This window comes from Neoarius graeffei, chromosome 17 (genome assembly GCF_027579695.1).
Source record: "Neoarius graeffei isolate fNeoGra1 chromosome 17, fNeoGra1.pri, whole genome shotgun sequence".
In the NCBI taxonomy this organism is placed as follows: domain Eukaryota; kingdom Metazoa; phylum Chordata; class Actinopteri; order Siluriformes; family Ariidae; genus Neoarius; species Neoarius graeffei.
The window spans coordinates 35,232,154-35,258,553 of record NC_083585.1 but is presented as its reverse complement, the minus strand read 5'-3'; the positions used below and the strand labels follow the sequence as shown (position 1 = coordinate 35,258,553).

Genomic DNA, 26,400 nt, shown 5'->3' with positions numbered 1-26,400 from the left:
AAGGGGATATCGGTTGCGCACAGTGATCTTGTTCAGGCCCCTGTAGTCAATACATGGTCGAAGCCCCCCATCCTTCTTGCCGACAAAGAAGAAGCCGGCACCAGCAGGTGAGGTGGAGGGTCGAATGAACCCAGAGACCAGGGCGTCTTTGAGGTATTCCTCCATAGCCTTGCGTTCTGGCTGAGAGAGGGAAAACAGTCTGCCACGAGGAGGGGTAGTCCCAGGGAGCAAGTCGATGGCACAGTCATAGGCCCGGTGCGGAGGAAGAACGGCGGCCCTGCTCTTGCTGAATACCTCCTTGAGATCCCAGTACTCTGTGGGAACTTGAGATAACTCGGTGAGATCAGGGGGCTCGGCAGGAGACACAGGAGAGCTAGAGAGCAAACAAGAGGCATGTCATGCAGGGCCCCATTCCACAACCTGGCTTGTTAACCAGTCTATGCGAGGGTTGTGGCGAGTAAGCCAAGGAAGGCCTAGAATAACTGGGAACTCAGGTGAAGGAATCAGGTGCAGGGATATTTCTTCCTTGTGACCTTGAGAATGGAGGAAGACTGGAGAAGTAACTTGAGTGACTCTTCCATCACCTAACGCTTGGCCATCGAGGGCAGACACAGACAGAGGGACTTCAAGAGGTGCAGTAGGTATATTGATGCTTTGGGCGAAGTGAATATCCATAAAGTTCCCAGCCGCCCCTGAGTCTATCAAAGCTTGACAAGAGTGGACAGACTCACCCCAGGAGATGGAGACCGGGATGTAGATTCCTTGGCCAGGGAGTCCGGGAGAGAGGGTAGGCCCCGTCACAACCCTCCCTCGGCTGGACGGGGCGGTCCTTTTCCCAAGAGTTCGGGACATGATGCTCGGAAGTGACCAGGCTTGCCACAGTAGATGCAGCACTTGTCCCTCCTTCTGCGCTCCCTCTCAGATGCGGAGAGGCGAGTACGACCCACTTGCATGGGTTCTGGACAGTCACTGAAGGAGGTAGACGGTCTCCAGGTAGAGGTAGGGAGGCTGGGGGGGCTCAAGGCTTGGTGGCGTTCTCTCATCCTGTTGTCCAGACGAATAGCATGTGAGATGAGGGTTTCGAGGTCACTTGGGCATCCAATAGAGGCCAGACCGTCCTTGATGGGGTCAGACAGACCATGGTGGAAGGCTGACACCAGGGCAGTCTCGTTCCATCCACTTACTGCTGCGAGTGTTTGGAACGAGATGGCGTAATCTGCGACGCTTCCTCCTTGCCGGATGGACATGAGCTTTCGGGCTGCGTCGGTACTGATGTCTGCCTGATCGAAGACCCGAAGCATCTCTTCAGAAAACAGCTGGAAATCAAAGCACTCAGGTCCCTGTCTTTGCCAGATAGCAGTAGCCCAGGCTCGCGCCTTACCAGCTAATAAGGTGATCACAAAGGCAATCTTGCGGCGATCCGTAGTGTAGGTGGTAGGCTGAAGCTCAAAGGTGAGTTGACACTGGGTAAGGAACTCTCGGCACTCACTGTGCTTGCCGTCATACCTCTGTGGTGCAGGAAGGCTGGGTTCGCGAGGTGAAGAAGGCAGCATGGCAGGAGGCACTGGAGCAGGAGTGGGAGCTGGATCAGGAGTGGGAGCTGGATCAGGAGCAGGAGATGCAGGCAGAGATGTCAGCTGTGCCAGGGTTTTCCCAATTTGCTGAAGCAGTTCCTCGTGGCGAGCAAGGGCCTCACGTTGGCTGGTGAGCGTACGTCCATGAGCGTCCATGGTCGCTCCGAAGCGTGTCAACGCTGCCATAATTCCCTGAAGGTTGGCCGGGTAGACAGTTGAAGCAGCCTCTGCTGAGTCGGTCATGACGGAGTCTTTCTGTTAGGGTTTTGCTGGATTCGAACCTGGTTCATTGGTGTGATGATCCAGCAAACCCCCACTAGGCCACCAGGGGAATGACTCAAATGCAGAGGCGTGAGGCGGAAGTAGAAAAAGTAACAAAAGGTTTATTTATACTATGTACACTATATACAATCCAGGGCAAAACAAAAAAACAAAAACAAAGAGTATAATTCAAAAAGAAAAAGGCAAAAATGCAAAAGCTCAGAAGATCCACAAAACACAGTACAAAGGAAACTGGAGATAAACATAACAGCACAAAGACTCCGTGACAAGAGGACTGAACTCAGGGGTATAAATACACAAACTAATTAAGGACACAGGTGAAGATAATTAGGACTGACAGGCAATTAACAAAAAAAACCCACAAAACACAGGAACAGTGGCGGCCTCTAGAGGCCAAAATAAATATGACACGAAAAGGAAATAACAGCGGCCTCTAGAGGCCAAAACAGTCCAAGTCCTAACATAACCTTTTTTTATTACTATGTATTTACTAGTTCAATGAAAGAAAAGTGATTAACAAAGTTGATCAAAAAGCAAGTATAGTTATGATAATTGTGATGCTTTAATGATTTATAATTTTTCAATAAAACTCAAACTTTAAGTGTAGCAATAAACAAAAATTATCCAATGCCCCATTATGGTGCATGTGTTGTTTTAACCCATTACCTGATCTGCAGTTTTAAGAGTCAGATTCACCCAAATTCAAAGCTTCTGGAGGAAATAAAGTTAAATCTTGATTAATCCAGTAAAACTTGAAGTATAAATTAATTTTAAAAAATGAAACTGAAAGAAAGGCGGCATGGTGGTGTAGTGGTTAGCACTGTCGCCTCACAGCAAAGAGGATCTGGGTTTGAGCCCAGTGGCTCATGTGGGCCTTTCTGTGTGGAGTTTGCATGTTCTCCCCGTGTCTGCATGGGTTTCCTCTGGGTGCTCCGGTTTTCCCTACAGTCCAAAGACAAGCAGGTTAGGCTAATTGGTGGCTCTAAATTGACTAAGTGTGAATGTGAGTGTGAATTGTTGTTTGTCTCTATGTGTCAGCCCTGTGATGATCTGGCGACTTGTCCAGGGTGTACCCTGCCTCTCACCCATAGTCAGCTGGGATAGACTCCAGCTTGCCTGTGACCCTGTACAGGATAAGCGGTTACAGATAATGAATGGATGGAAACCTAAAGAAAACAAGTTGGATATGATAAGGGTGACAGAATCACATTGTGAATGAAAACAAACCATAAGTGAGTTTGACACTGTCGTAAAATTCCCCCGAACTATTTTATGATAATGTGTTAATGTGTATCATACAAAAAAAAAAATACAGTGAATGTCCGAATGAAATGAAGTTTCACCACAGGGATTTATTTTATTGAGGTATTTGATTATTTCTCTGACTTCGATAAATTCAAAGTCTAATAATCTATAATTAGACATTACGACGTGTTTATTTTTACACACGCACCTGCTGTACTCAGCTTCCTCGAAATTTCGTGAGCAATAACACTGCCGGATCACTGAGGTGATTGAACTAGTTTTGTTGGAACTTTACTGATGTAACTCTGGAATAATTACTATAAAAATGGTGATTTTCAACAATCCCTAAACTATGTGGTTCCTAAAATATATAAACACATAAAATATCATTACTATATTATCTGGGGTGGCTATATGTAATACTCTGAGTAATTTTCTCTAGTCATTAAACCAAATTAGATAGGCCTGTATGTAGAAAATGAGACGATAAAATATCTAGACTACTTATACAGGGGGTCCCAAAAAATTTTCCTCACATTTTGACTCCTCATAACTCATTGGATTTTTCATTTCTTTTCAGATCAAATTAACCCTAATAATGGCAGAAGTATGACGAAGTTTTGAAGAAAGAAAATTTATCATAAAGTGCTACTGGAAGCACAAAAACATCATGGAAGTGCAAAGACAATTTAGAAGACATTTTAGCAGAGATCCACCAATGCGACGCACCACTGCTCGCATCCGAGATAAGTTTGAATCAGATGGAACTGTGCATGGCGTTCATAAGGAGCGTTCAGGAAAACCATGGTCATCAACCAGCCCCACAAAGGAAAATCAATTGCTGGAAACCCTCAACCAATCACCACAGAAATCTGTATGACAAATGGCTTGTGAGACAAGGATCCCAAAATAAAGCACCCATCACATTTTGAAGCGAGTTCATTGGAAATGTTATATTCCAACATTAATCCATGCTCTAAATGAAGACGATCCTGAGTGAGTACATATTTTTGGGACACCCTGTACTATTTGTGCAAATTGCTTATTACTCTTATTTAACTCATTTTTTATATTCAGTTGCAACTTTAAACAAATCTTTAGGGAGTTTGGCATTATCATGTAGCCTTAGCAGCTTGCCAGCTTGTATAAATAATCTGCACATGAACACATGGCACTGTTAAAATCTCCTCAACATGTCTTTTACAATCATTTGCCCCACCATGGGCAATGCTAAAGTCACTGTTACAAACAGTACAGTGCACAACACCACTATTACCCCTATTAGGCAAGGGTACACTTTTGTGTAGTGTGAGGTGAGGTGGGTTTTGTATTTTCATTTTTTGGGGCACTCTGCCATGACACTCCTGGATATACTGAACTGATGGACTCAGCCCGGAAGAGAAGATGTAAAGCCTGCCCACACAGAAAACTGATTGGCCTACTTAGCAAGACAGAGCAATCAGCATGTGCTCTCTCTCTCTCTTTCTCTCTTGCACGTGCATGCTCGTGCTCGTTCGCTCTAGATTCTGGCATATTGTATCTAATTTGCAGATGTCAGGGAGCCACTATCAATATCCGGGAGACTCCTGGAACTTCTGGGAGAGTTGGGAATAATTCATCTCCTCCCGTCAGACAAGCAGAAGCGGATTTGACTTGTCTGGACCAAACATTTAGTTGTCCCAGACAGTTGGACTACCATTAATGCCAAGCCCTGTTTATTATCAACACTCATAATGTCTCAGGAAACTGAAGCATGTGCCAATCGACTATTAAATATCACTAGTAAAATTTATCATCAGTTTAATAAAAATATACCATTTCTCACGCACATATCTCTCCTTTAGGACCACAAAGACACAAATTCTAAGCTACATTATTATATTACAACATTCAAAATCCCAGATTACATCCCATCTCACAAAACTATGATCATATAAAGATGTCTTCCAAGTTTCTCTCACAAATGCACACACAATTTTTTTGAATGCAACCAGGCTCAGTTGACTGCAGCACCTCATTCGTGGTGTCTGGACAACACAAATTTATGTTGACATTAATATTGTGTGGCAAAAAAAACAAACAAGCAAAAAAACAACGACCCTATTTTATCCCTATATGTGAGTAATGTCAAGTGTGCAAGGGAGGCAGATATATGTGCAGAAGTGTTTATTATAATACAGTGCGAGCTATACAAAAAGTGCATGAAACACACACAGAGCAAACAGTCCAAATCAGCAGGCAAGGTCATTAACAAGAAAACAGACAAAGGGTCAGTCAGGCGCAAACAGGATGTCAGAGGCAAAATGAGGATGAGAACTAGAATCAGGAACAGGAGTCGAGAAACCAGGAAAACCACAAACACAGGAAACAAGGCTCAGTAATGCACACTGAACGTGGTGTAATACTTTGCAATGTCTTTGCATCAGCACAGTCCTGAAATAGCCCAACACTTTGTTCACTAATTGAGAACAGGTGCGCCTTGTTCACGGCATGCATGCTGGAGCTCACTCGGCACACGCGCAGCCTAAGGCACGCCTTTTGGTGCACGCACCAAGGTGCGCAGGACTGACAGAACCCCCTCCCAAAGAGCTCGCTCTGGGAGCGAAAATCCATCATATGGGGCCCCGGTGGGGGTTCAGGCTCAGGCTCTGGACACGACTTGGGTTCTTGGCTAGGAGTAGGCTTGATCACAAGACTTGACGTGGACTCTGGCTCGAGCGCTGGAGAGGATGCTGGACTGGGCTCGAGCTCTGTAGAGGGCTCTGGACTGGGCTCAGGCTCTGTAGGGGGCTCTGGACTGGGCTCAGGCTCTGTAGAGGGCTCTGGACTGGGCTCAGGCTCTGTAGGGGGCTCTGGACTGGGCTCAGGCTCTGTAGGGGGCTCTGGACTGGGCTCAGGCTCTGTAGAGGGCTCTGGACTGGGCTCAGGCTCTGTAGGGGGCTCTGGACTGGGCTCAGGCTCTGTAGGGGGCTCTGGACTGGGCTCAGGCTCTGTAGGGGGCTCTGGACTGGGCTAAGGCTCTGTAGAGGGCTCTGGACTAGATGCAGGCTCTGACATTGGAGCAGGCCCTGGCACGGGAGCAGACGCTGGCTCTGCCTCTGGCACAGGAGCAGATGCTGGCTCTGCCTCTGGCACGGGAGCAGGTGCTAGCTCTGCCTCTGGCTTCGGCTAGGGGAGCAGGTGCTGGCTCCGCCTCTGGAGCAGGCACTGGCGCTGACTCTGGCTCCACCTCTGAAGCAGGTGCTGACTCTGGCTCCACCTCTGGAGCAGGCACTGGCGCTGACTCAGGTTCCGCCTCTGGAGCAAATGCTGGCATGGGAACTGGAGCAGACACTGGCATCCGAACAGGAACAGGTGCTGGCACAGGAACAGGTGCTGGCACAGGAACAGGTGCTGGCTCTGGCTGAGAAACCAGCTCAAAAGAGACAGCCTCCTCTGCTGTCTCTACTTCAGTCACTAGGGAGAGCTCTGGACTGACGGCCTCGTCATCTGAATCGGCCACTGGAGTGGTTGCCTTTAGGAGGCACTCTAGAGCAACAGCCTCCTCGACTATGTCGGCCACAGGAGGGAGCTCTGGAGCGCCGGCCTCCTCAGCTGGGTTTGCCTCTGGCATGATTGCCCCTCCCTAAAAATTTTCATGGGGTTCCTCCCTTACTAAGGATTTGAAAATAAACTTTAGCATGGCAAAGAAAGTCTGAGAGTTATGAAGGCACGGGTGTTCAATCTGAATCAGATAGTCCACCCATCTGTGTGTTCGTTCAGCAATGAATGTCAGTACAAAACTTACCCAGATGGGTTTGGGTGGCTTGGGCTCTTGGAGGTTCTCATAGAAGAGATCACACTGCATCTTGAATCCCATAGGGTGATATATCCTGTATTAGACTGCTGGGGGATGACAGTCAGTCTTCAGACGAAAATATGAGGTGAGTGGCAGGGGCAGGGAAATCCAGAAGCAGCGTGGGATCGTGTATTGGAACACTTCTGCTACATCCATTTTGGGCAAAGTATTCTGTCAAATGCGTGAGGGAGGCGGATGTATGTGCAGAAGTGTTTATTATAATACAGTGCGATCTATACAAAAAATGCATGAAACACACACAAAGCAAACAGTCCAAATCAGCAGACAAGGTCATTAACAAGAAAACAGACAAAGGGTCAATCGAGGCGCAAACAGGATGTCAGAGGCAAAACGAGGATGAGAACTAGAATCAGGAACAAGAGTCGAGAAACCAGGAAAACCACAAACACAGAAAACAAGGCTCTGTAATGCACACTGAACATGGTGTAATACTTCACAATATCTTTGCATCAGCGCAGTCCTGAAATAGCCCAACACTTCGTTCACTAATTGAGAACAGGTGCATCTTGTTCACGGCGTGCATGCTGGAGCTCACTTGGCACGCGCGCAGCCTGAGGTGCGTTTTTTTGGTGCATGCGCCACAGCACACAGGACTGACAAGTAATCTGCCAAAGGCTGGCTATGGTATGGTAGTCTGGCTGGTTCTGTGTAGGCTACATGTAGCATTAAAACATGTGATTAAATTATGTCAAGGCAACTACTGGTATCTACATGAACACAAATTGTTGTTGACCTGTTAAATAAACTTAATCAGGGCAAATAGACCACCTCTCAAACTTTTGAACTAGCCTGGCACACTAATCATACAGACCCTATGCTGCAAATTCAACATAACCAGGCTGCATATAGCGTTTTTTGTGCATCAACATAATTCGATAGGTTACACCAGGGGTGTCCAAACTGATCCATAAAGGGCCGTGTGGCTGCAGGTTTTCATTCCAGCCATGCAGCAGCACACCTGATTTGGCTTATTCAATCAACTGACACACCCACCCTTTAATCAAGGGTGGGTGTGGCTGCAAGTATTTGACTGTGTGAAGACAGTTCAGTTGATTGAATGAGCCAAGTCAGGTGTGCTGCTGCATGGCTGGAATGAAAACCTGCAGCCACACGGTCCTTTATGGATCAGTTTGGACACCCCTGGGTTATACTGTTGATATATACACCCACAGTCGATAACTCGCCACCTGCTTCTTTCTTGAAAATCCAACAATAGTGGACTTTTTTTTAAGTTATCTTCCAACAAGTTCTGAATGTTGTTCTTCTGTTGGCGGTTACCAAAATTTTGAATGTGCACTGTGTAGCACTCAATTATTACCCCCGGTCTTCAGACATTGCGAGTCAAGTTCAGATCTGTTTCAGTTTAACCTTTAACCTGTTTAACCTTTTTTTTTCTTTTCTTTTTTTCTGAGGACAAAAATACTTGGGGTTAGGCTCAAAACACCTGAGTGATAGGGCCTAACAATACCACTGAAGAGAGCTGTACACAGGAGATCCCCTTGCAATTTGATAGATCTAAAGAATTTTTTCAAGTACGAGAGGAATAGCTGCAAAATCAAGATGTGCTAAGTTGGTACAAGTTGGTAGATGCAAAAAAACTGAGGGCTGTGTTAATTTTTTTTTTCTTTTTTCCCCTAAAATAGTTATATTTGTTTTCAACTGAATTGTGTTGGTATCTATATCACAATTAAGGTGGAAAAAATCTTACATGATTTATCTTTCTATCAAATGGACAAACTTTTGTGGGAGACCACACATTCTAAAAAGTCTTTTAATTTTAAAGACAATTGACAAAAGCATAATGCATATGTATAACAAGAAAGAAACTTGCACAAACACAAAATGTGATTTGAAAATATGTCTTGTTTTGGGACTACATCATTATTTTTAAAAAAAATGGCAATATATATGTGACACATTTTATTTTGGATGTGGGGGATTTTACTCATCCTCATTATTCCTCATCACCCATGATGGAGCATGAGGCCTCCACCAAAGTAGTCTGGCTAACGCAACTTCAAAGCTCTGCGAGCACTGGTCTGGCATAGATATTAAGCCCAACCGTTTCCCAAAGCGCGTGGTTGACCCGCCTCCCTGAAATGCCTCAGTTTGCTACTGGTCGAAGCCAGAAAAGGCTGTGATGAAGCTTAAACCAATCACATCACTCTTTCCTCTGACGTATGTGACGCGACGGAAACTGCTTGAGTAACAGGAAGAAGATAAATACCTCCAAGGCTGCTCTTTGCTCTGTTTTCAATGAGAACTTCCCGTTGAATGCTTTCAATACAGCATCCACTGCTGTGTCAAAGGCTTGCCGCTGCTCCATGTTCGTAATGTTTCTAGTGAATGAAGCGCTTCCGGCATAGATTCTGTAAACAATCTATGGCTTCCGGTCGCAGTTCTACTATGTCACTGCCTTGAACACGCCTCTACCCAGGGCCGTTGGAGATGCTCAAAGTTGATTGGCTCCCGATTTTTTGGGAGCTTGGAAGAGCTGGAGATAGCTTGCCTTGCCAGACTAAGTTCGCAACAGCCCCCCGTGTTGTCACACTTAGGATGGGCGGGCCCAGGCTACCACCAAAGCCCTACAGCATGCTCAATCTGAAGCCCATCTTTCCTGGTGACCCCAAGTCCAACCTTTGTCCCTCATTTCCTTTTCAACTGTCCTCCTCCAAGTTTCCTTAGGCCTGCCTCTGTTTCACCGGCCATCTGGAGTCCATCTGAGTATTGACATGGGTGGCACAGCACGTGTCCAGTCCATCACCAGTGGGGCTTCTGCACTTCTTCAATGATGGGTTTGGTAGATGTTCTTCAGTGTAACTGGAGACAGTAATGTTGTAGATATTGTTAGGCCAAAAGATGTGAAGAATTCTTCTGAGGCATCTGTTCTGAAAGACTTCCAACTTATAGCTTATGGTTTTCGTCATCTTCGAAGACTGTGCGACACAGTCTTCAGTACTCAGGACATTGCTCTTGAAAAGTCTTAAGCTGATGTTGGTGCTGATGCTGTTTGCTCTCCCAGTGCTTCTCAGTGCTGTGAAGGCCTAGCTGGCTTTTGAAATTCTTGCCCTGATCTCGATCAAATATATATACACACAAGAATAAACCATTATGTTGACTGAAAAAAACATTTTCTTAAAGCTGTATGAAACTGCATTGCATCACCAAAATTATTATCATTATGCCATGCTAAAAATTACATTTCCATCCAGACCCAATTTCAATCATAACCTTTGCCTCTGATTTGCTAATTAGAGAAAAAAATTAATTAAAATATTATATTTGAATTTCTTTTAAATTGCTCTGTGACAATGTCCACTGCTAAAAGTGCTATATAAATAAAACTGAAATTAATTGAATTTCTATCAAATTATAATACAGGAGTTTCACATACTCTGTGTAAACTCAAAGTGGGGGAGCTGTGCTCCCCTGAACTCCCATGGAATCTAACTGTCTATCTCATCTCTCCCCCCCACTCACTCACTCCATTGGGATGAAATATGGTCATTGTCTCAGTGATTTCAGACAAAATATTAACCTATAGAGACTATGAAAATCTCTTGTACATATTCAAAGTCTTAATTGTAAAATAGACCATCATGTTTTATTAGCAATTGATTATGCATGATTTTAACTGTATATTTTCAACTGCTAGTGGAATGTTATACAGTTTTAGTGCTCAGAATTCATTCTGTGCATGTGATGTGACAATCATTCCAGACAACAATTATTTGGCAAACTTGATAAAAACTTATTTCAATAAAATGCATATGAAAACAACCCTGCAAATATTACACCAGCCTACTTCATTATATTACTGTGGTAAGACTTTCAAATGGTTGAAAAGTTTAAGAAATTGGTTCCTTATTTCAGTTGTTCTTACTCCATAAATAATTGGATTAAAACAACTTGGGAATAGTATGTACATAGTACTCAGAAAAACACGAATATTAGGAGAAAAATTATTTCTTATTCTGTATGACATAAAAGCAATCAAGGCAAATGCTAAATTGACTGTCATGACAATAATATGTGTAATACAAGTGTTGATAGCCTTCAAGTGGGCTTTTCCTGATTTCAGTACTGAAGCAAATATTATTATATATGATGCAGTAATAAAAAGAAAATCTGATGTTGGAATAAGAAAAGCAGATACAAGGCCAATTAGGTTGTTAATAGAAGTATCTCCACATGCCAACTGAACTAATCCCATATGTTCACAAAAACAGTGATCTATTTCATTTATTCTACAGAAATTCAATTTCCCAGCCAAATAGATCATTATGATATTCAAGAACAGATTTCTAGCAACTGGCACAATAATAAACTTTAGAAAGCTGTGGAATTCCATGTGTTTGTGATAATAAAGTGGTCTGCATATAGCAAAGAAACGATCTAGAGCCATCCACACCAGTACAGTAGACTGAAATGCACCAAAAATCTGAATAAAAAACATTTGTATTAAACAGCTCATGAGAGAAATTCCATTCCAGTCAAATAATAAGTTGAGTAACAAACTTGGTACAAAAAATATTGGCCAACACAAGTCCACAACACCCATAAAACCTATCAGTACATACATTGGAGAGTGCAGAGTCTTCTGAGATACAATTAAATATATTATAATGGAGTTTGATATAGTAGACAATAAAAACATAAGGAAATAGGGCATGGATAAAATGGGTCTCCATTCTCCCAAGGCCAGAAAGCCATTTAGCTTAAAGGTTGAGAATGAAATATTTTGTGGTGGAAAATCTTGCATGCTGCTCAGTCCCAAAGCATTCTTTCCTAATCCACACACAATTAAGATAGGATTGCTACAAATAATTACAAATTAGTTCTTAACACATAATATTAACAAGTGCAGTTCTAGCACAATACCAGTATTATCTGTTATAAGTCAAGGTTCATACAAATAAATTCTACACATTGATAATCAGTTAGTTGTAGATATATAGTTATTGCTATTCCAACATGCATGAAAGACAAAATTTAATAATATCATTAAATATTTTATAATACAAATTATGTATCAATAGAAGCTGTTTTTCAACAGGCATACAATACTGTGTAGAAGAAAAAGACAACAGTTTTAAAGTCTTGCAATGACAAATGTCAGAACAAAACTCACTTGAAAACAAATACACATACTCTGTATTATGCAAAGAGCATAAACATTGCTTTTGTGCAACAGAAATGGAAAAATCTCACTCATAATACATCTGTCTATTATCCTCTTGGCCTTTCTGGCTCTTGTAAAAACCTTGACACGAGTGTCTCTCTCTGTATATATGTTGTGTTCTCATGAGGCGCTGCTTTATTCCTACAGGCTTTTGCTCACAGTCATAGAATGACACAGAAGAGCAAGGCCTGTTTATTTCCACTACTCAGTCATCACAATGTTGGCTTGGGTCCATAATCATGTTTACCTCAATAATCATGTTTTTGAAGATAATTCTGGAATTCTAGATGTAACTGTTATGGCAAGTTAAAACACAGTGAATAAATGGCTTAGTTCTAGTAAGATATCAGAAGAATTATTAACAGATTATTAGGCTGCATGCAAACTATACCTACATTAAATGAACCCTTTTCAAAGCCAATAATTAATTGGCTGGCCTCTTCATTAAATGACATAATTTCATGAATTGGACTCAGTATTTCATGGCCACATTAAAATAAAACACAGTGAAAACTGATACCATCTACAACCCCAATTCCAAAAAAGTTGGGATGTTGTGTAAAACATACATGAAAACAAAATGTGATGATTTGCAAACCTTGGGAACTGTTTATTTCATTTAAAGTACAACAGATCTCAATCCTCAATCTCAATCCAATCAAAAACGTGTGTAATGATTTGAAGAGAGCTTTGCACAGGAAATCCCCTCACAATTTGATAAATCTGGAGCATTTTTTTCAAGGATGAGAGGAATAACTGCAAAATCAACATGTGCTAAGTTGGTAGACTTAATTGGTAAATGTAAAAAGAGTGAGTGCTGTGTTATCCTCTTTTTTCCTAAATTTTTTTCTCTCTCTTTTTCACTTGAATTTTTGTTTTCTATCACATTAAAGGTGGAAAAAGATCTTGCATTACTTATCTTTTTTTGCACCACAAAACCCTGCAATTTTAACAAGGGTGTGTAGACTTTTTACGTCCACTGCAAGTATGCAGCAATTTATTAGCCTAATATGATGTGGAAATGACATCAAATGGACAAACTTTTGTGGGAGACAACACATTTTCTATGAATTCTAACTTTTAAAGACAATTGCCAGACGCATCAAGCATATGTATAACAAGAAAGATACTTGCATGAACAAAAAAAATGTGTAGATTTGAAAATATTCCTTATTTTTTGAAGACCTTTTAAAAAAAAGACCCTGGTGATATGGATGTGACATTTTATTTTGGATGTTGGGGCATTTTACACCATCGTTTTTCCACACAGTTTGGTCTTGACAATTCCCATCCACTCACCACCTAACTTTCTCCTGTCATATGACAACTCTCAACCGAAGAGGGAACGGCAAGCATGTACTTCCTCCAATTGATGCAAAGCCAACATCTGCCTCTTTTCAAACTACTTTTGAATTCCTGTGCTCATAATTTTATTTTGGGTGGCATGGTGGTGTAGCGGTTAGCACTGTTGCCTCACAGCAAGAAGGTTCTGGGTTCAAGCCCAGTGGCCGATAGGTGCCTTTCTGTGTAGAGTTTGCATGTTCTCCCCCGTGTCTGTGTGGGTTTCCTCCGGGTGCTCTGGTTTCCCCCACAGTCCAAAGACATGCAGGTTAGGTTAATTGGTGGCTCTAAACTGACCATACTGTTGGTGTGAGTGTGAATGGTTGTTTGTCTCCATGTGTCAGCCGTGCATTTGGTGACCTGGCGACTTGTCCAGGGTCTACCCCGCCTCTCGCTCATAGTCAGCTGGGATAGGCTCCAGCTTGCCTGCTAGGCTCCAGGATAAGCGGTTATGAATAATGGATGGATGGATGGACGGACGGATATTTATATTTTTCCATGACAAGGTTGACATTTAGATAGAATTGCCTTACTACAACTTGATGGCTGTACCTAAGTTTTCATTCATCCTTGGTTGTGAATTTTGTCATCAAAATGTAACAAAACCTCTTCTCATTATATTCTGTAAAATATAAAAGACACAATAAAGCCTTTAAACCAGCACAATTAACTTTAATGATTGAATGTATATACACTAGAATAAACCATTACCGGTATGTTGACTGAAAAAAACATTTTCTTAAAGCTGTATGAAACTGTATTCCATCACCAAAATTATTACCATTATGCCATGCTAAAAATGACATTTCCATCCAGACCTAATTTCCATCATAACCTTTGGTTAACTCTATGGTGCCCAGAATTAATTCTGTGCATGTGGTGTGACATTTAATCATTTCAGGCAACAATTATTTGATAAAAATGGATAAAAACTTATTTCAATAAATAAGTATGAAAACAACCCTGCAAATATTACACCAGCTCACTATTTTTTATATATATATATATATATATATATATATATATATATATATATATATATATATATATATATATATAATTATATTACTGTGGTAAGACTTTCATATGGTTGAAAAGTTTAAGAAATTGGTTCCTTATTTCAGTTGTTCTTACTCCATAAATAATTGGATTAAAACAATTTGGGGATAGTATGTACATAGTACTCAGAAAAACACGAATATTAGGAGAAAAATTGTTTCTTATTCTGTATGACATAAAAGCAATCAAGGCAAATGCTAAATTGACTGACTTGACCATAATATATGTAATACAAGTGTTGACAGCCTTCAAGTGGGCTTTTCCTGATTTCAGTACTGAAGCAAATATCATATATGATGCAGTAATGAAAAGAAAATCTGATGTTGGAATAAGAAAAGCAGATACAAGGCCATTTAGGTTGTTAATAGAAGTATCTCCAAATGCCAACTGAACCAATCCCACATGTTCATAAAAACAGTGATCTATTTCATTTATTCTACAGAAATTCAATTTCCCAGCCAAATAGATCATTATGATATTCAAGAACAGATTTCTAGCAACTGGCACAATAATAAACTTTAGAAAGCTGCGGAATTCCATGTTTGTGATAATAAAGTGGTCTGCATATAGCAAAGAACCAATCTAGAGCCATCCACACCAGTACAGTAGACTACGGTAAATGCACCAAAAATCTGAATAAAAAACATTTGTATTAAACAGCTCGCGAGAGAAATTCCATTCCAGTCAAATAAAAAGTTGAGTAATAAATTTGGTACAAAAAATATTGGCCAACACAAGTCCACAACACTCGTAAAACCTATCAGTACATACATTGGAGAGTGCAGAGTCTTCTGAGATACAATTAAATATATTATAATGGAGTTTGATACAGTAGACAATAAAAACATAAGGAAATAGGGCATAGATAAAATGGGTCTCCATTCTCCCAAGGCCAGAAAGCCATTTTGCTTAAAGGTTGAGAATGAAATATTTTGTGGTGGAAAATCTTGCATGCTACACAGTCTCAAAGCATTCTTTCCTAATCCACACAATTAAGATAGGATTGCTATGAATAATTACAAATTAATTCTTAACACATCATATTAACAAGTGCAGTCCTAGCATAATACGAGTATTATCTGTTATGTCAAGGTTCATACAAATGAATTCTAGACATAGATAATCAGTTAGTTGTAGATAGATGGATAGATAGTTATTGCTATTCCAACATGCAATAGACAAAATTTAATGTCATCATTAAATATATTCTAATATAAAATATCAATAGAAGCTGTTTTTCAACAGACATAAAATACTGTGTAGAAGAAGACAATAGTTTTAACGTTTTGCAATGACAAATGTCAGAACAAAACTCACTTGAAAAGAAATACATACAGTGGTGCTTGAAAGTTTGTGAACCCTTTCGAATTTTCTATATTTCTGCATAAATATGACCTAAAATATCGTCAGATTTTCACACAAGTCGTAAAAGTAGATAAAAAGAACCCAGTTAAACAAATGAAACAAAAATATTATACTTGGTCATTTATTTATTGAGGAAAATGATCCAATATTACATATCAGTTAGTGGCAAAAGTATGTGAACCTCTAGGATTAGCAGTTAATTTGAAGGTGAAATTAGAGTCAGTTGTTTTCAATCAATGCAATGACAATCAGGTGCAAGTGGGGAACCCTGTTTTATTTAAAGAACAGGGATCAATCAAAGTCTAATCTTCACAACACACGCTTATGGAAGTGTATCACGGCATGAACAAAGGAGATTTCTGAGGACCAAAGAAAAAGCCCCGTTATCACTCATCAGGCTGGAAAAGGTTACAAAACCATCTCCAAAGAGTTTGGACTCCACCAATCCACAGTCAGACAGATTGTGTACAAATGGAGGAAATTCAAGACCATTGTTACCCTCCACAGGAGTGGTCGACCAACAAGATCACTCCAAGAGCAAGGCATCACAAAGGACCCCAGGGTAACTTCTAAGTAACTGAAGGCCTCTCTCACATTGGCTAATGTTAAGGTTCATGAGTCCACCATCAGGAGAACACTGAACAACAATGGTGTGCATGGCAGGGTTGCAAGGAAAAAGCCACTGCTCTCCAAAAAGAACATTGCTGCTGGTCTGCCGTTTGCTAAAGATCACGTGGACAGGCTAGAATGCTATTGGAAAAATGTTTTGTGGACGGATGAGACCAAAATAGAACTTTTGGGCTTAAATGTGAAGCATTTTGTTTGGAGAAAGGAAAACACTGCATTCCAGCATAAGAACCTTATCCCATCTGTGAAACATGGTGGTGGTAGTATCATGGTTTGGGCCTGTTTTGCTGCATCTGGGCCAGGACGGCTTGCCATCATTGATGGAACAATGAATTCCGAATTATACCAGCGAATTCTAAAGTAAAATGTCAGGACATCTGTTTATGAACTGAATCTCAAGAGAAGGTGGGTCATGCAGCAAGACAACGAGTCTAAGCACACAAGTCATTCTACCCAAGAATGGTTAAAGAAGGATAAAGTTAATTTCTTGGAATGGCCAAGTCAAAGTCCTGACCTTAATCCAATCGAAATGTTGTGGAAGGACCTGAAGTGAGCAGTTTATGCTAGGAAACCCACCAACATCCCAGAGTTGAAGCTGTTCTGTACGGGGGAATAGGCTAATATTCCTCCAAGCCAGCGTGCAGGACTGATCAAAAGTTACCGGAAACGTTTAGTTGCAGTTATTGCTACACAAGGGGGTCACACCAGATACTGGAGGCAAAGGTTCACATAATTTTGCCATTCACAGATATGTAATATTGAATCATTTTCCACAATAAATAAATGACCAAGTATAATATTTTTGTCTTATTTGTTTAACTGGGTTCTCCTTATCTACGTTTAGGACTTCTGTGAAAATCTGATGTCATATTCATGCAGAAATATAGAAAATTCTAAAGGGTTCACAAACTTTCAAGCACCATTGTATACTCTGTATAATACAACAATCATAAGAAACATTGCTTTTGAGCCACCAAAAATGGCAAAATCCCATTCATAATACATCTTTTTATTATCCGCTTGGCCTTTCTGGCTTTTGTAAAAACCTTGATACGAGTCTCTTTCTATATATGTTGTTTTCTCATAAGGCTCCGCTTTATTCCTACAGGCTTTTGCTCACAGTCATAGAATGACACAGAAGAGCAAGGCCTGTTTCTCCACTACTCATTTAGTCATCACAATTTTAACTGTACTCATTTATCATGTCTATATCATGTTTTTATATAAAATTGTGGAAATCTAAATGTAACTATTATGCCTAGTTAAAGCACAGTAAATGCATGGCTTACTTCAAGTAAGCAATCAGAAGAATTATTAATGGATTATTAGGCTGCATGCAAACTATACCTACATGAAATTAACCTTAATCAAAGCCAATAATTGCTTGGGTAGCCTATTCATTCAATCACATCATAAATTCAGAACTTTGATTCAGTATTTCATGGGCACATTAAAATAAAACAGTGAAAACTGATATCATCTATAACTGCAATTGCAAAAAAGTTGGGATGCTGTGTAAAATATATATAAAAATAAAATGTGATGATTTGCAAATCATGGGAACTCTATTTCATTGAAAATAGTACAAAATCAACATAAATTTAGAAACTGAGAAATCTTATTGGTTTTTTTAAATGTTCATTTTGAATTTAGTACAAGCAGCAAAAAAGTTGGGATGGGGTAACAAGAGACTGGAAAAGCTGGTCAAATAGTGCAACAATGTAAGAATAACATTCCTCAGTATAAATCACATTACCTATGGTCCATAATATCATTAAAATATTTAGAAAATCCAGAGAAATCTCTGTCTGGAAGGAACAGAGCAGAAACCCAACACTGGATACCCATGATCTTTGTGGCCTCAGGTGGCACTACCTTAAAAAACAGGCATGATTCTGTAATAGAAGTTGCCCAGAAAGACTTCCAAAAATCATCAACTGTGAACAAAGTTTGTCACAATATCCACAAATGAATGGTAAATCCATATGTAAACAATATCCAGAAACAATGCTGCCTTCTCTTGGCCCAAGCTCATTTCTGATGGTGAAAATGGAAAACTGTCCTGTGGTCAGATGAATTGAAATTTGAAACTTTTTAGAAATCATGGACACCTTATTGTCCAGGCAAAAGACAAAGGGGACTCATCTCATTATCTCTAGCCACTTTATCCTGTTCTACAGGGTTGCAGGCAAGCTGGAGCCTATCCCAGCTGACTACGGGCAAAAGGTGGGGTACACCCTGGACAAGTCGCCAGGTCATCACAGGGCTGACACATAGACACAGACAACCATTCACACTCACACCTACGGTCAATTTAGAGTCACCAGTTAACCTAATCTGCATGTTTTTGGACTGTGGGGGAAACCGAAGCACTCAGAGGAAACCCACGCAGACATGGGGAGAACATGCAAACTCCGCACAGAAAGGCCCTCGTCAGCCATGGGACTCGAACCCGGACCTTCTTGCTGTGAGGCGACAGTGCTAACCACTACACCACCCATTGATGAAACTTTTGAGATTCATTTAAGCAGCCCCACCCCATGCACTGGGCCCAGGGCTTGACAACACCGTGGAAGATCATTAAAGTGGCCCAACCCCCATACAATGGGCTTGGAGCTTGACTATACATTGGTGGTTCATTAAAGCAGCAAAACTGCCTGCACTGAGCTGCGGGATTGGCTATACCTTGAAGGTTCATTAAAGCAGCCTCACCCCTGTGCATTGGGCCCAGGGGGTGACTATACCTTGGAGGTTTAAAAAGCAGCCCCACATCGTGCACTGGGCCTGGGGTTTGACTATACCTTGGAGGTTCATTAAAGTGCCCCCACCAACATGCACTGGGCCTGGGGTTTGACTATACCTTGGAGATTCATTAAAGTGCCCGCCCCCCTTGCAATGGGCCTGGGGCTTGACTATACCTTGAAGGTTCATTAAAGCATCCCCACACCTTGCACTGTCCCTGGGGCTTGACTATACCTTGGAGGTTCATTAAACTGGCCCCATGCCTGTGCAATGGGCCCAGGGAGTGACTATACCTTGGAGGTTCATTAAACTGGCCCCAGCAACATGGCCTGGGGCTTGACTCTACCTTGGCGGTTCATTGAAGCAGCTCCACACCGTGCACTGGCCCTGGGGCTTCACAACATTTTGGAGCATTAAAGTGGAACATTTGGACTTTGGAACATTAAAGTGGCCCCACCCCCATACAAAGGGCTTGGGGCTTGACTATACCTTGGAGGTTCATTAAAGCAGCCTCACTCCTGTGCACTAGGCCCAGGGGGTAATTATACCTTGGAGGTTCATGAAAATGGCCCCACATCTTGCACTTGGCCTGGGACTTGACTATACCATGGAGGTTCATTAAAGCAGCCTCAATCCTGTGCACCAAGCCCAGGAGATGACCATACCTTGTAGGTTCATTAAAGTAGCCCCACCCCTGTGCACTGGGCATTGGATTTCCCTTGGAGGTTCATTGAAGCAGCCCCACACCGTGCACTGGCCCTGGGGCTTCACTATACCTTGGAGGTTCATTAAAGTGCCCCCCCCCCCGCAATGGGCTTGAACCTTGACTATACCTTGGAGGTTCGTTAAAGCTGCAAAACCACCTGCCCTGGGCCCGGGTCTTGACTACACCTTGCATGTTCATTAAAGCAGCTTCACCCTTGTGCACTGAGCCGAGGTGGTGACTATACCTTGAATGGCCATTAAAGTGGCCCCACACCTGTGCACTCAGCCCAGGAGATGACTATACTTTGGAGGTTCATTAAACTGGCCCCAGCAACATACACTGGGCCTGGGGCTTGACTATACCTTAGCAGTTCATTGAAGCAGCCCCACACCGTGCACTGGCCTTGGGGCTTGACTATACATTGAAGGTTCATTAAAGCAGCCTCAACCCTGTGCACTCAGCCCAGGGGGTTACTATACCTTGGAGATTCATTAAAGCAGCCCCACACTGTGCAATGGGCCTGACTGTACTTTGGAGATTTGGTAAAACAGCCTCACACCTGTGCACTGGACCCCACCAACATGCACTGTGCTTGGGGCTTGACTATACCTTGGAGGTTCATTGAAACAGCCCCACACCATGCACTGTGAATGGGGCTTGACTATACCTGGAGGTTCATTAAAGCAGCCCCACATCTTGCACTGTGAATGGGACTTGGCTATACCTTGGAGATTAATTAAAGCAGCCCCACACCTTGCACTGGGCCTGGGTTTTGACTATACCTTGGAGATTAATTAAAGCAGCCCCAACACCATGCACTCGGCCTGGGGCTTGATGATACCTTGGCAGTTCATTAAAGCAGCCCCACCAACATGCACTGGGCCCAGGGGGTGACTATACCTTGGAGATTCATTAAAGCAGCCTCAACTCTGTGCACTCAGCCCAGGAGGTGACTATACCGTGGTGGTTCATTAAAGCATCCCCACATCATGCACTGTGAATGGGGCTTGGCTATACCTTGGAGGTTCATTAAAGTGGCCCCACCCCCATGCACTCAGCCCAGGGGGTGACTATACCTTGGAGGTTCATTAAAGCAGCCTCAACCCTGTGCACTCAGCCAAATGGGTGAAAATACCTTGGAGGTTCATTAAAGCAGCTTCAACCCTGTGCACTCAGCCCAGGGGATGACTATACTTTGGTGGTTCATTAAGGTTGCCCCACCCCCCATGCAATGGGCTTGGGACTTGACTATACATTGGAAATTCATTAAAGTAGCCTCACCCCTGTGCACTGAGCCCAGGGAGTGACTATACCTTGGTGGTTCATTAAAATGGCCCCATCCCCCATGCAATTGGCTTTGAGTTTGATTATACCTTGGAGGTTCATTAAAGCATCCCCCACATCATGTCTGGGATTTGACTATACCTTCGAGGTTCATTAAAGCAGTCCCACACCTTGTACTGGGAGCAGGGGATGACTATACCCTGGTTGTTCATTCAAGCAGCTCCACACCATGCACTGGGCCTGACTATACTTTGGAGATTCATTAAAACAGCCTCACTCCTGTGCACTGGGCCTAGAGAGTGACTATACCTTGGAGGCTCAATAAAGCAGTCCCTGCACTGGACCCAGGGCTTGATGATACCATAGAAGCTCATTCAAGTGACCCCACATTCTGTGCACTGAACCCAGCCCTTTACTGTACCTTGGAAGTTCATTAAAACAGCCCCACCCACATGCACTTTGCCCGGGGCTTGACTATGTCATGGAGGATGATTAAATTGGCCCCACCCCCATGCGATGGGCTTGATATCATGGATGCTCGTTAAAGTGGCCCCACCCCTGTGCACTGGCCCCAGGCCTTGACTACACCTTGCAGTTTCATTATAGTGGCCCCACTCCCATGCACTGGGCCTGGTGCTTGACCATACCTTGGATGTTCATTAAATTGGCCCCACCCCATGCAATGTGCTTGTGACTTGATGATAACATGGACTTTCGTTAAAGTGGCCCCAACCCTGTGCACTGGGTTGAAGGCTTGACTATACCTTAGCAGTTCATCACGTATGCTGATACCTTGAACTTTTTGTTCATCTAAAATCTAGTACACTTAAAACTCGTGCCCAGCCCTGGTTCAATGTGAATTTTTGTGCACTCAGGCAGGAGTGCAGAAAAGCTGACGCAATTGGAAAAATGATAAATTACATGTATCTTACCAAATATTAAGGGAATGTCTTAAAACTTACTGGTGCTTAGTAAAAGTAGCCCAAGTCACTTATTTTTCAGAGTTTGTTACAAACAACTTCATAATCCATAAGTACTTTTCTATACTATCATTACAGTCATTAACCCCACTGCTTCTCATTGTGCTGACACATCTTGTTTCACTTATTAATAATTTGAGTTTCTTCATTCACAAATTGATGCCATAAGAAGTTAAATTTCAGTCCAATTGATGACTGTACAGTGCTTGCTCTACCACTGAATTCCTTTGAATAATTTGAGCTTGCTTCCCTCTTTCAGCTGTGAAACATTGTTAGTCAAATGAAGCCCACTATCTGTCCTATCAATATCCTACTGACTTGTTCATTTAAAGAGGTATTACCCATTACTGACCCAGTGGCCTTGGCTATAATTAATCAGTGCCTTTCAGATGATTCAGTTCCTCTATGGCCAAGTTTACATTAGACCATATCTGTCTCATTTTCTTTGCGGATGCACTGTCCGTTTACATTAAACCGCCTGGAAACGCCGGGAAACGGGAATCCGCCAGGGTCCACGTATTCAATCCAGATCGTGTCAGCTCTGGTGCTGTGTAAACATTGAGAATACGCGGATACACTGTGCTGAGCTCTAGCTGGCGTCGTCATTGGACAACGTCACTGTGACATCCACCTTCCTGATTCGCTGGCGTTGGTCATGTGACGCGACTGCTGAAAAACGGCACGGACTTCCGCCTTGTATCACCTTTCATTAAAGAGTATAAAAGTATGAAAATACTGCAAATACTGATGCAAATACTGCCCATTGTGTAGTTATGAATGTCTTTAGGCTTGCCATCCTTCCACTTGCAAGTGGTAAGTGATATGCGCTGGGATCACACACACACAGCGGCTCAGTCCCGAATCACTGCTTGTGCACTACACTCACGCGCTCTGTGAGCTGCGCAAGGCCGGAGTGCGCACCCTCCAGAGGGCACTCGCTGTTCAGGGCGGAGTGATTTGGAGCGCAGGATGCCTGCGGAGCCGAGCATATCCGTGTATTGGTGTTGCTGTGTGCACGCAAATCGTGTATTGGTGTTGCTGTGTGCACACTAATCGTTTTAAAAACGTTAATCTGATGATCCGCTGATACGGTCTAATGTAAACATGGGCTAAATTTTAAGGTGTGAAAAGACCTTACTTCGCTTAACTGGATGATTGAATCCCCTCACATTCCAACTAACAAATTTGGTTGATGATCTGTTCGTGTTATCCATGGAGCCCATGATTGGTAGTCAAAGACTGAATAGGTCTAGATGAGAATACTCTTTGGCACATCCGCTTTACCTCTGGGAGAAAAAAAGAAAGAAGGGAAAAAGGGAAAAACAAACAAAATATTGAACAAGAAACATTACAAAATGCAATAGGAACTATTAAATCCCCCCCCCCAGAACAGCAACCCACTGCTGGTCCCTCCCCAACTGAAAGACTGCACCCACCCAACCCACTATGAAGGATATAACACCCGTCTTACCTAGTGGAGCTAAAACCCCACATGTACCTTGTATGTATCTAGTTAGTTTATAAGAACAGAAATCAACAAGAACCTTATGTTAACCAATCCTGTTTATATGTAATACTTAACAGTTGTTGCACTGTGAGCCACCAGAAAAATAGTGAAAAAATTTATATTAAAGTAAATTATATTAGTAAATAAATTAAAAATATGTAAACTGTAAAAAAGATGGATAAAATTAAAATAAAATAAATAGAAAAAGAGTGAATAAAAAAATACAAAATATATAACTATGCCTTGCAGAACAGTAAGCCTAATTTCAAAGCCTTAAAATACCGCCATAACATTAACAATAAACTGATGCAATATCAAACAATACAGTCCAGTACCAAATTACCACAATATGCAAAGTGAGAGCATCTTGACCGCAGTTGAAGTTAATTGCCAATAGTCCATGTAGTGTCTTCTTTTAAGCACTTACATCTACACACCAAAGGGTTTTCAATTGTTTGACAAAACGGTTTATTCCAATGTTCCAATAAACTAAAGATTCTTCCAGGTTCCAAATTCCATAATTAAACAAAGTCCAAAGTTTCCAAAAGCAAAACAATCAAGTAAACAACATAAATAAATATGCAATATTGAAAATCATTTGCCTGCTGGCATGTCTTTGTTCCTTTCCAAAAGCCCCAAAGCTGAATGCTCAAGGAGAGCTCTTTGTTTTAAAAACGCTGTAGCCTGATTATTCACCTGAGCCAATTAAGCCAGGTGAACCACCAGACAGGTTAACCAATTCCAAGGTACAGGTACAAATTTCCACCAGCAGGTGTCACAATTCCAAAAACCCAAATATCAACCCAAAATGCCAAGACAAAATAAAAATGGCTCCTACACATCAACCCCCCCTTATTGCTACTGGCTAAGGACAGGTACAATAACAAACCAAATAAAATATGGAGCCATATACAATTCAATCATTCACAATAAACATCAAAGTTGTACAAAGTTTTTTTTTTTTTACAATCAATCATTGATTTCAAGATTCAGTCCATAAAGTTAATTTGCCATTGCAGGTATTGCTCATGTAAGAGTCCATAAAGTCCATTTGCCATTACAGGCATTGCTCATGCAAGAGTCCATTTTGTTTGTGTGTGCGCAATATGCTGTGATGCAGTGTTTGTGTGCGCTTGTGTGTGCACGTTGTAGATTGCTAGGTCCTTATTTGTGTACGCTTGTGTGCGCACGTTGCAGGATCTGTGTTTGTGTAAGCATGTGCGCACGCAAGCTCCTTGTTTGAGGCATAGTCCGTTATGAGGTAATGTACCTGTGAACTCACACACACGACACAAGCATATCCATTAAAGTATGTACAAATCACCATTCCCCATCATACATTTATTTACATATTTACATGTCACTCTCCAACAATAAACAAATCTTTGAGATGGGACGATCAATGACACTTGTTCTAGTTTTTAAGGTTACACTACGAACAATACCTTTTGAATCCTTATGAGCATCAATGACCTTACCCAACATCCAGGATCCCCTTGGTGCATTGGGATCTGCAATCAAAACAATATCTCCACATACATAATTTCTCTTTGTTGTAAACCATTTTTGCCATTCTTGTAAAGTGGGGAGGTACTCTCTAACCCATCTTTTCCAAAATAAATCTGCCAAATATTGCACTTGTTTCCATCTTTTCTTACTGTACACATCTGTCTTGTCAAATAAACCTGGGGGTAGCAAAGGTTGACCTTTAAGCAGCAAAAGGTGGTTAGGTGTAAGAGGTTCGAGATCAGTGGGGCTATCAGACACTGTGGTAAGTGGGCGGCTATTGAGAATGGCTTCTACCTCACTGATGAAAGTATGTAATAATTCATCATCTAATGTTTGTTGTTTGGTTATGGCCAAGAGTATGAGTTTGATCTGTTTTATGAGGCGTTCCCACACACCCCCCCCAAAGTGTGAAGCAGCAGGAGGGTTGTAAGTCCACTCTATTCCCTTTTGTTGCAAGGCAAATTGCAGTTTGTTGCTTTGGTTCCATTCTTTAATGGCATTCTTTAGTTCTTTGTCAGCTGATGTCAAGTTTGTGCCATTGTCGGATCTGATTTGTTTCACTTGTCCATGTCAGCTTATGAATCGTCGTATTGCATTAATGCATGAATCTGTGTCCAGGGAATTGGTAATTTCTAGATGTACTGCTCTAGTAGTCAGACATGTAAAGATTATGCCATATCTTTTAACATCACTGCGACCCTTCTTTACAATTATTGGGCCAAAGAAGTCTGCTCCAACAAAGGTGAATGGGGGCAAGTTTGGTGTGACTCTTTCTTTGGGAAGATCTGCCATTTTTTGCTGTCCCAAGTTGGAATGATTGCGCTGGCACAGGAAACATTCTGAGCATATTTTTCTCACATGAGCATTTGCTGCTGGAATCCAGTATTTTTGTCGCAGTTTGGACAACATGTGGTTTCTTCCACTGTGGCCTAGCTGTTCATGTATATGTCTAAGCACAAGTTTGGACACATGGTGGTGTTTGGGAAGAATCACAGGGTGTTTTTGATCTTCAGGAATAGCCATTCTGTTCAGTCTTCCTCCAGTATGGAGAAGTTCATCCTGTATGAAAGGGTCCAGCTTGCGAATTGTGCTATGATGGCTAACATGTGTGATGCCCTTCTTCAAGGTTTCCATTTCC

The 26,400-nt window shown here is 41.9% G+C and overlaps 1 protein-coding gene and 1 pseudogene across 1 annotated transcript; both read right to left on the bottom strand.

The window, feature by feature from the left end:
- Positions 1 to 10,774: 10,774 nt before the first annotated feature.
- On the bottom strand, positions 10,775 to 11,731 carry LOC132864686 (olfactory receptor 52K1-like). The gene has a single exon (XM_060898101.1). It carries the CDS (start codon positions 11,720 to 11,722, stop codon positions 10,775 to 10,777), a length of 948 nt encoding a protein of 315 aa, XP_060754084.1. The 5' UTR covers positions 11,723 to 11,731.
- Positions 11,732 to 14,548: 2,817 nt separating this feature from the next.
- LOC132901143 (olfactory receptor 52K1-like) lies at positions 14,549 to 15,495 on the bottom strand (annotated as a pseudogene).
- Between the last annotated feature and the right edge of the window lie 10,905 nt (positions 15,496 to 26,400).

Coding starts and splice junctions, on each gene's coding strand:
- LOC132864686 (XM_060898101.1), bottom strand. CDS start 11,722: ATGCAAGATTTTCCACCACAAAATATTTCATTCTCAACCTTTAAGCTA.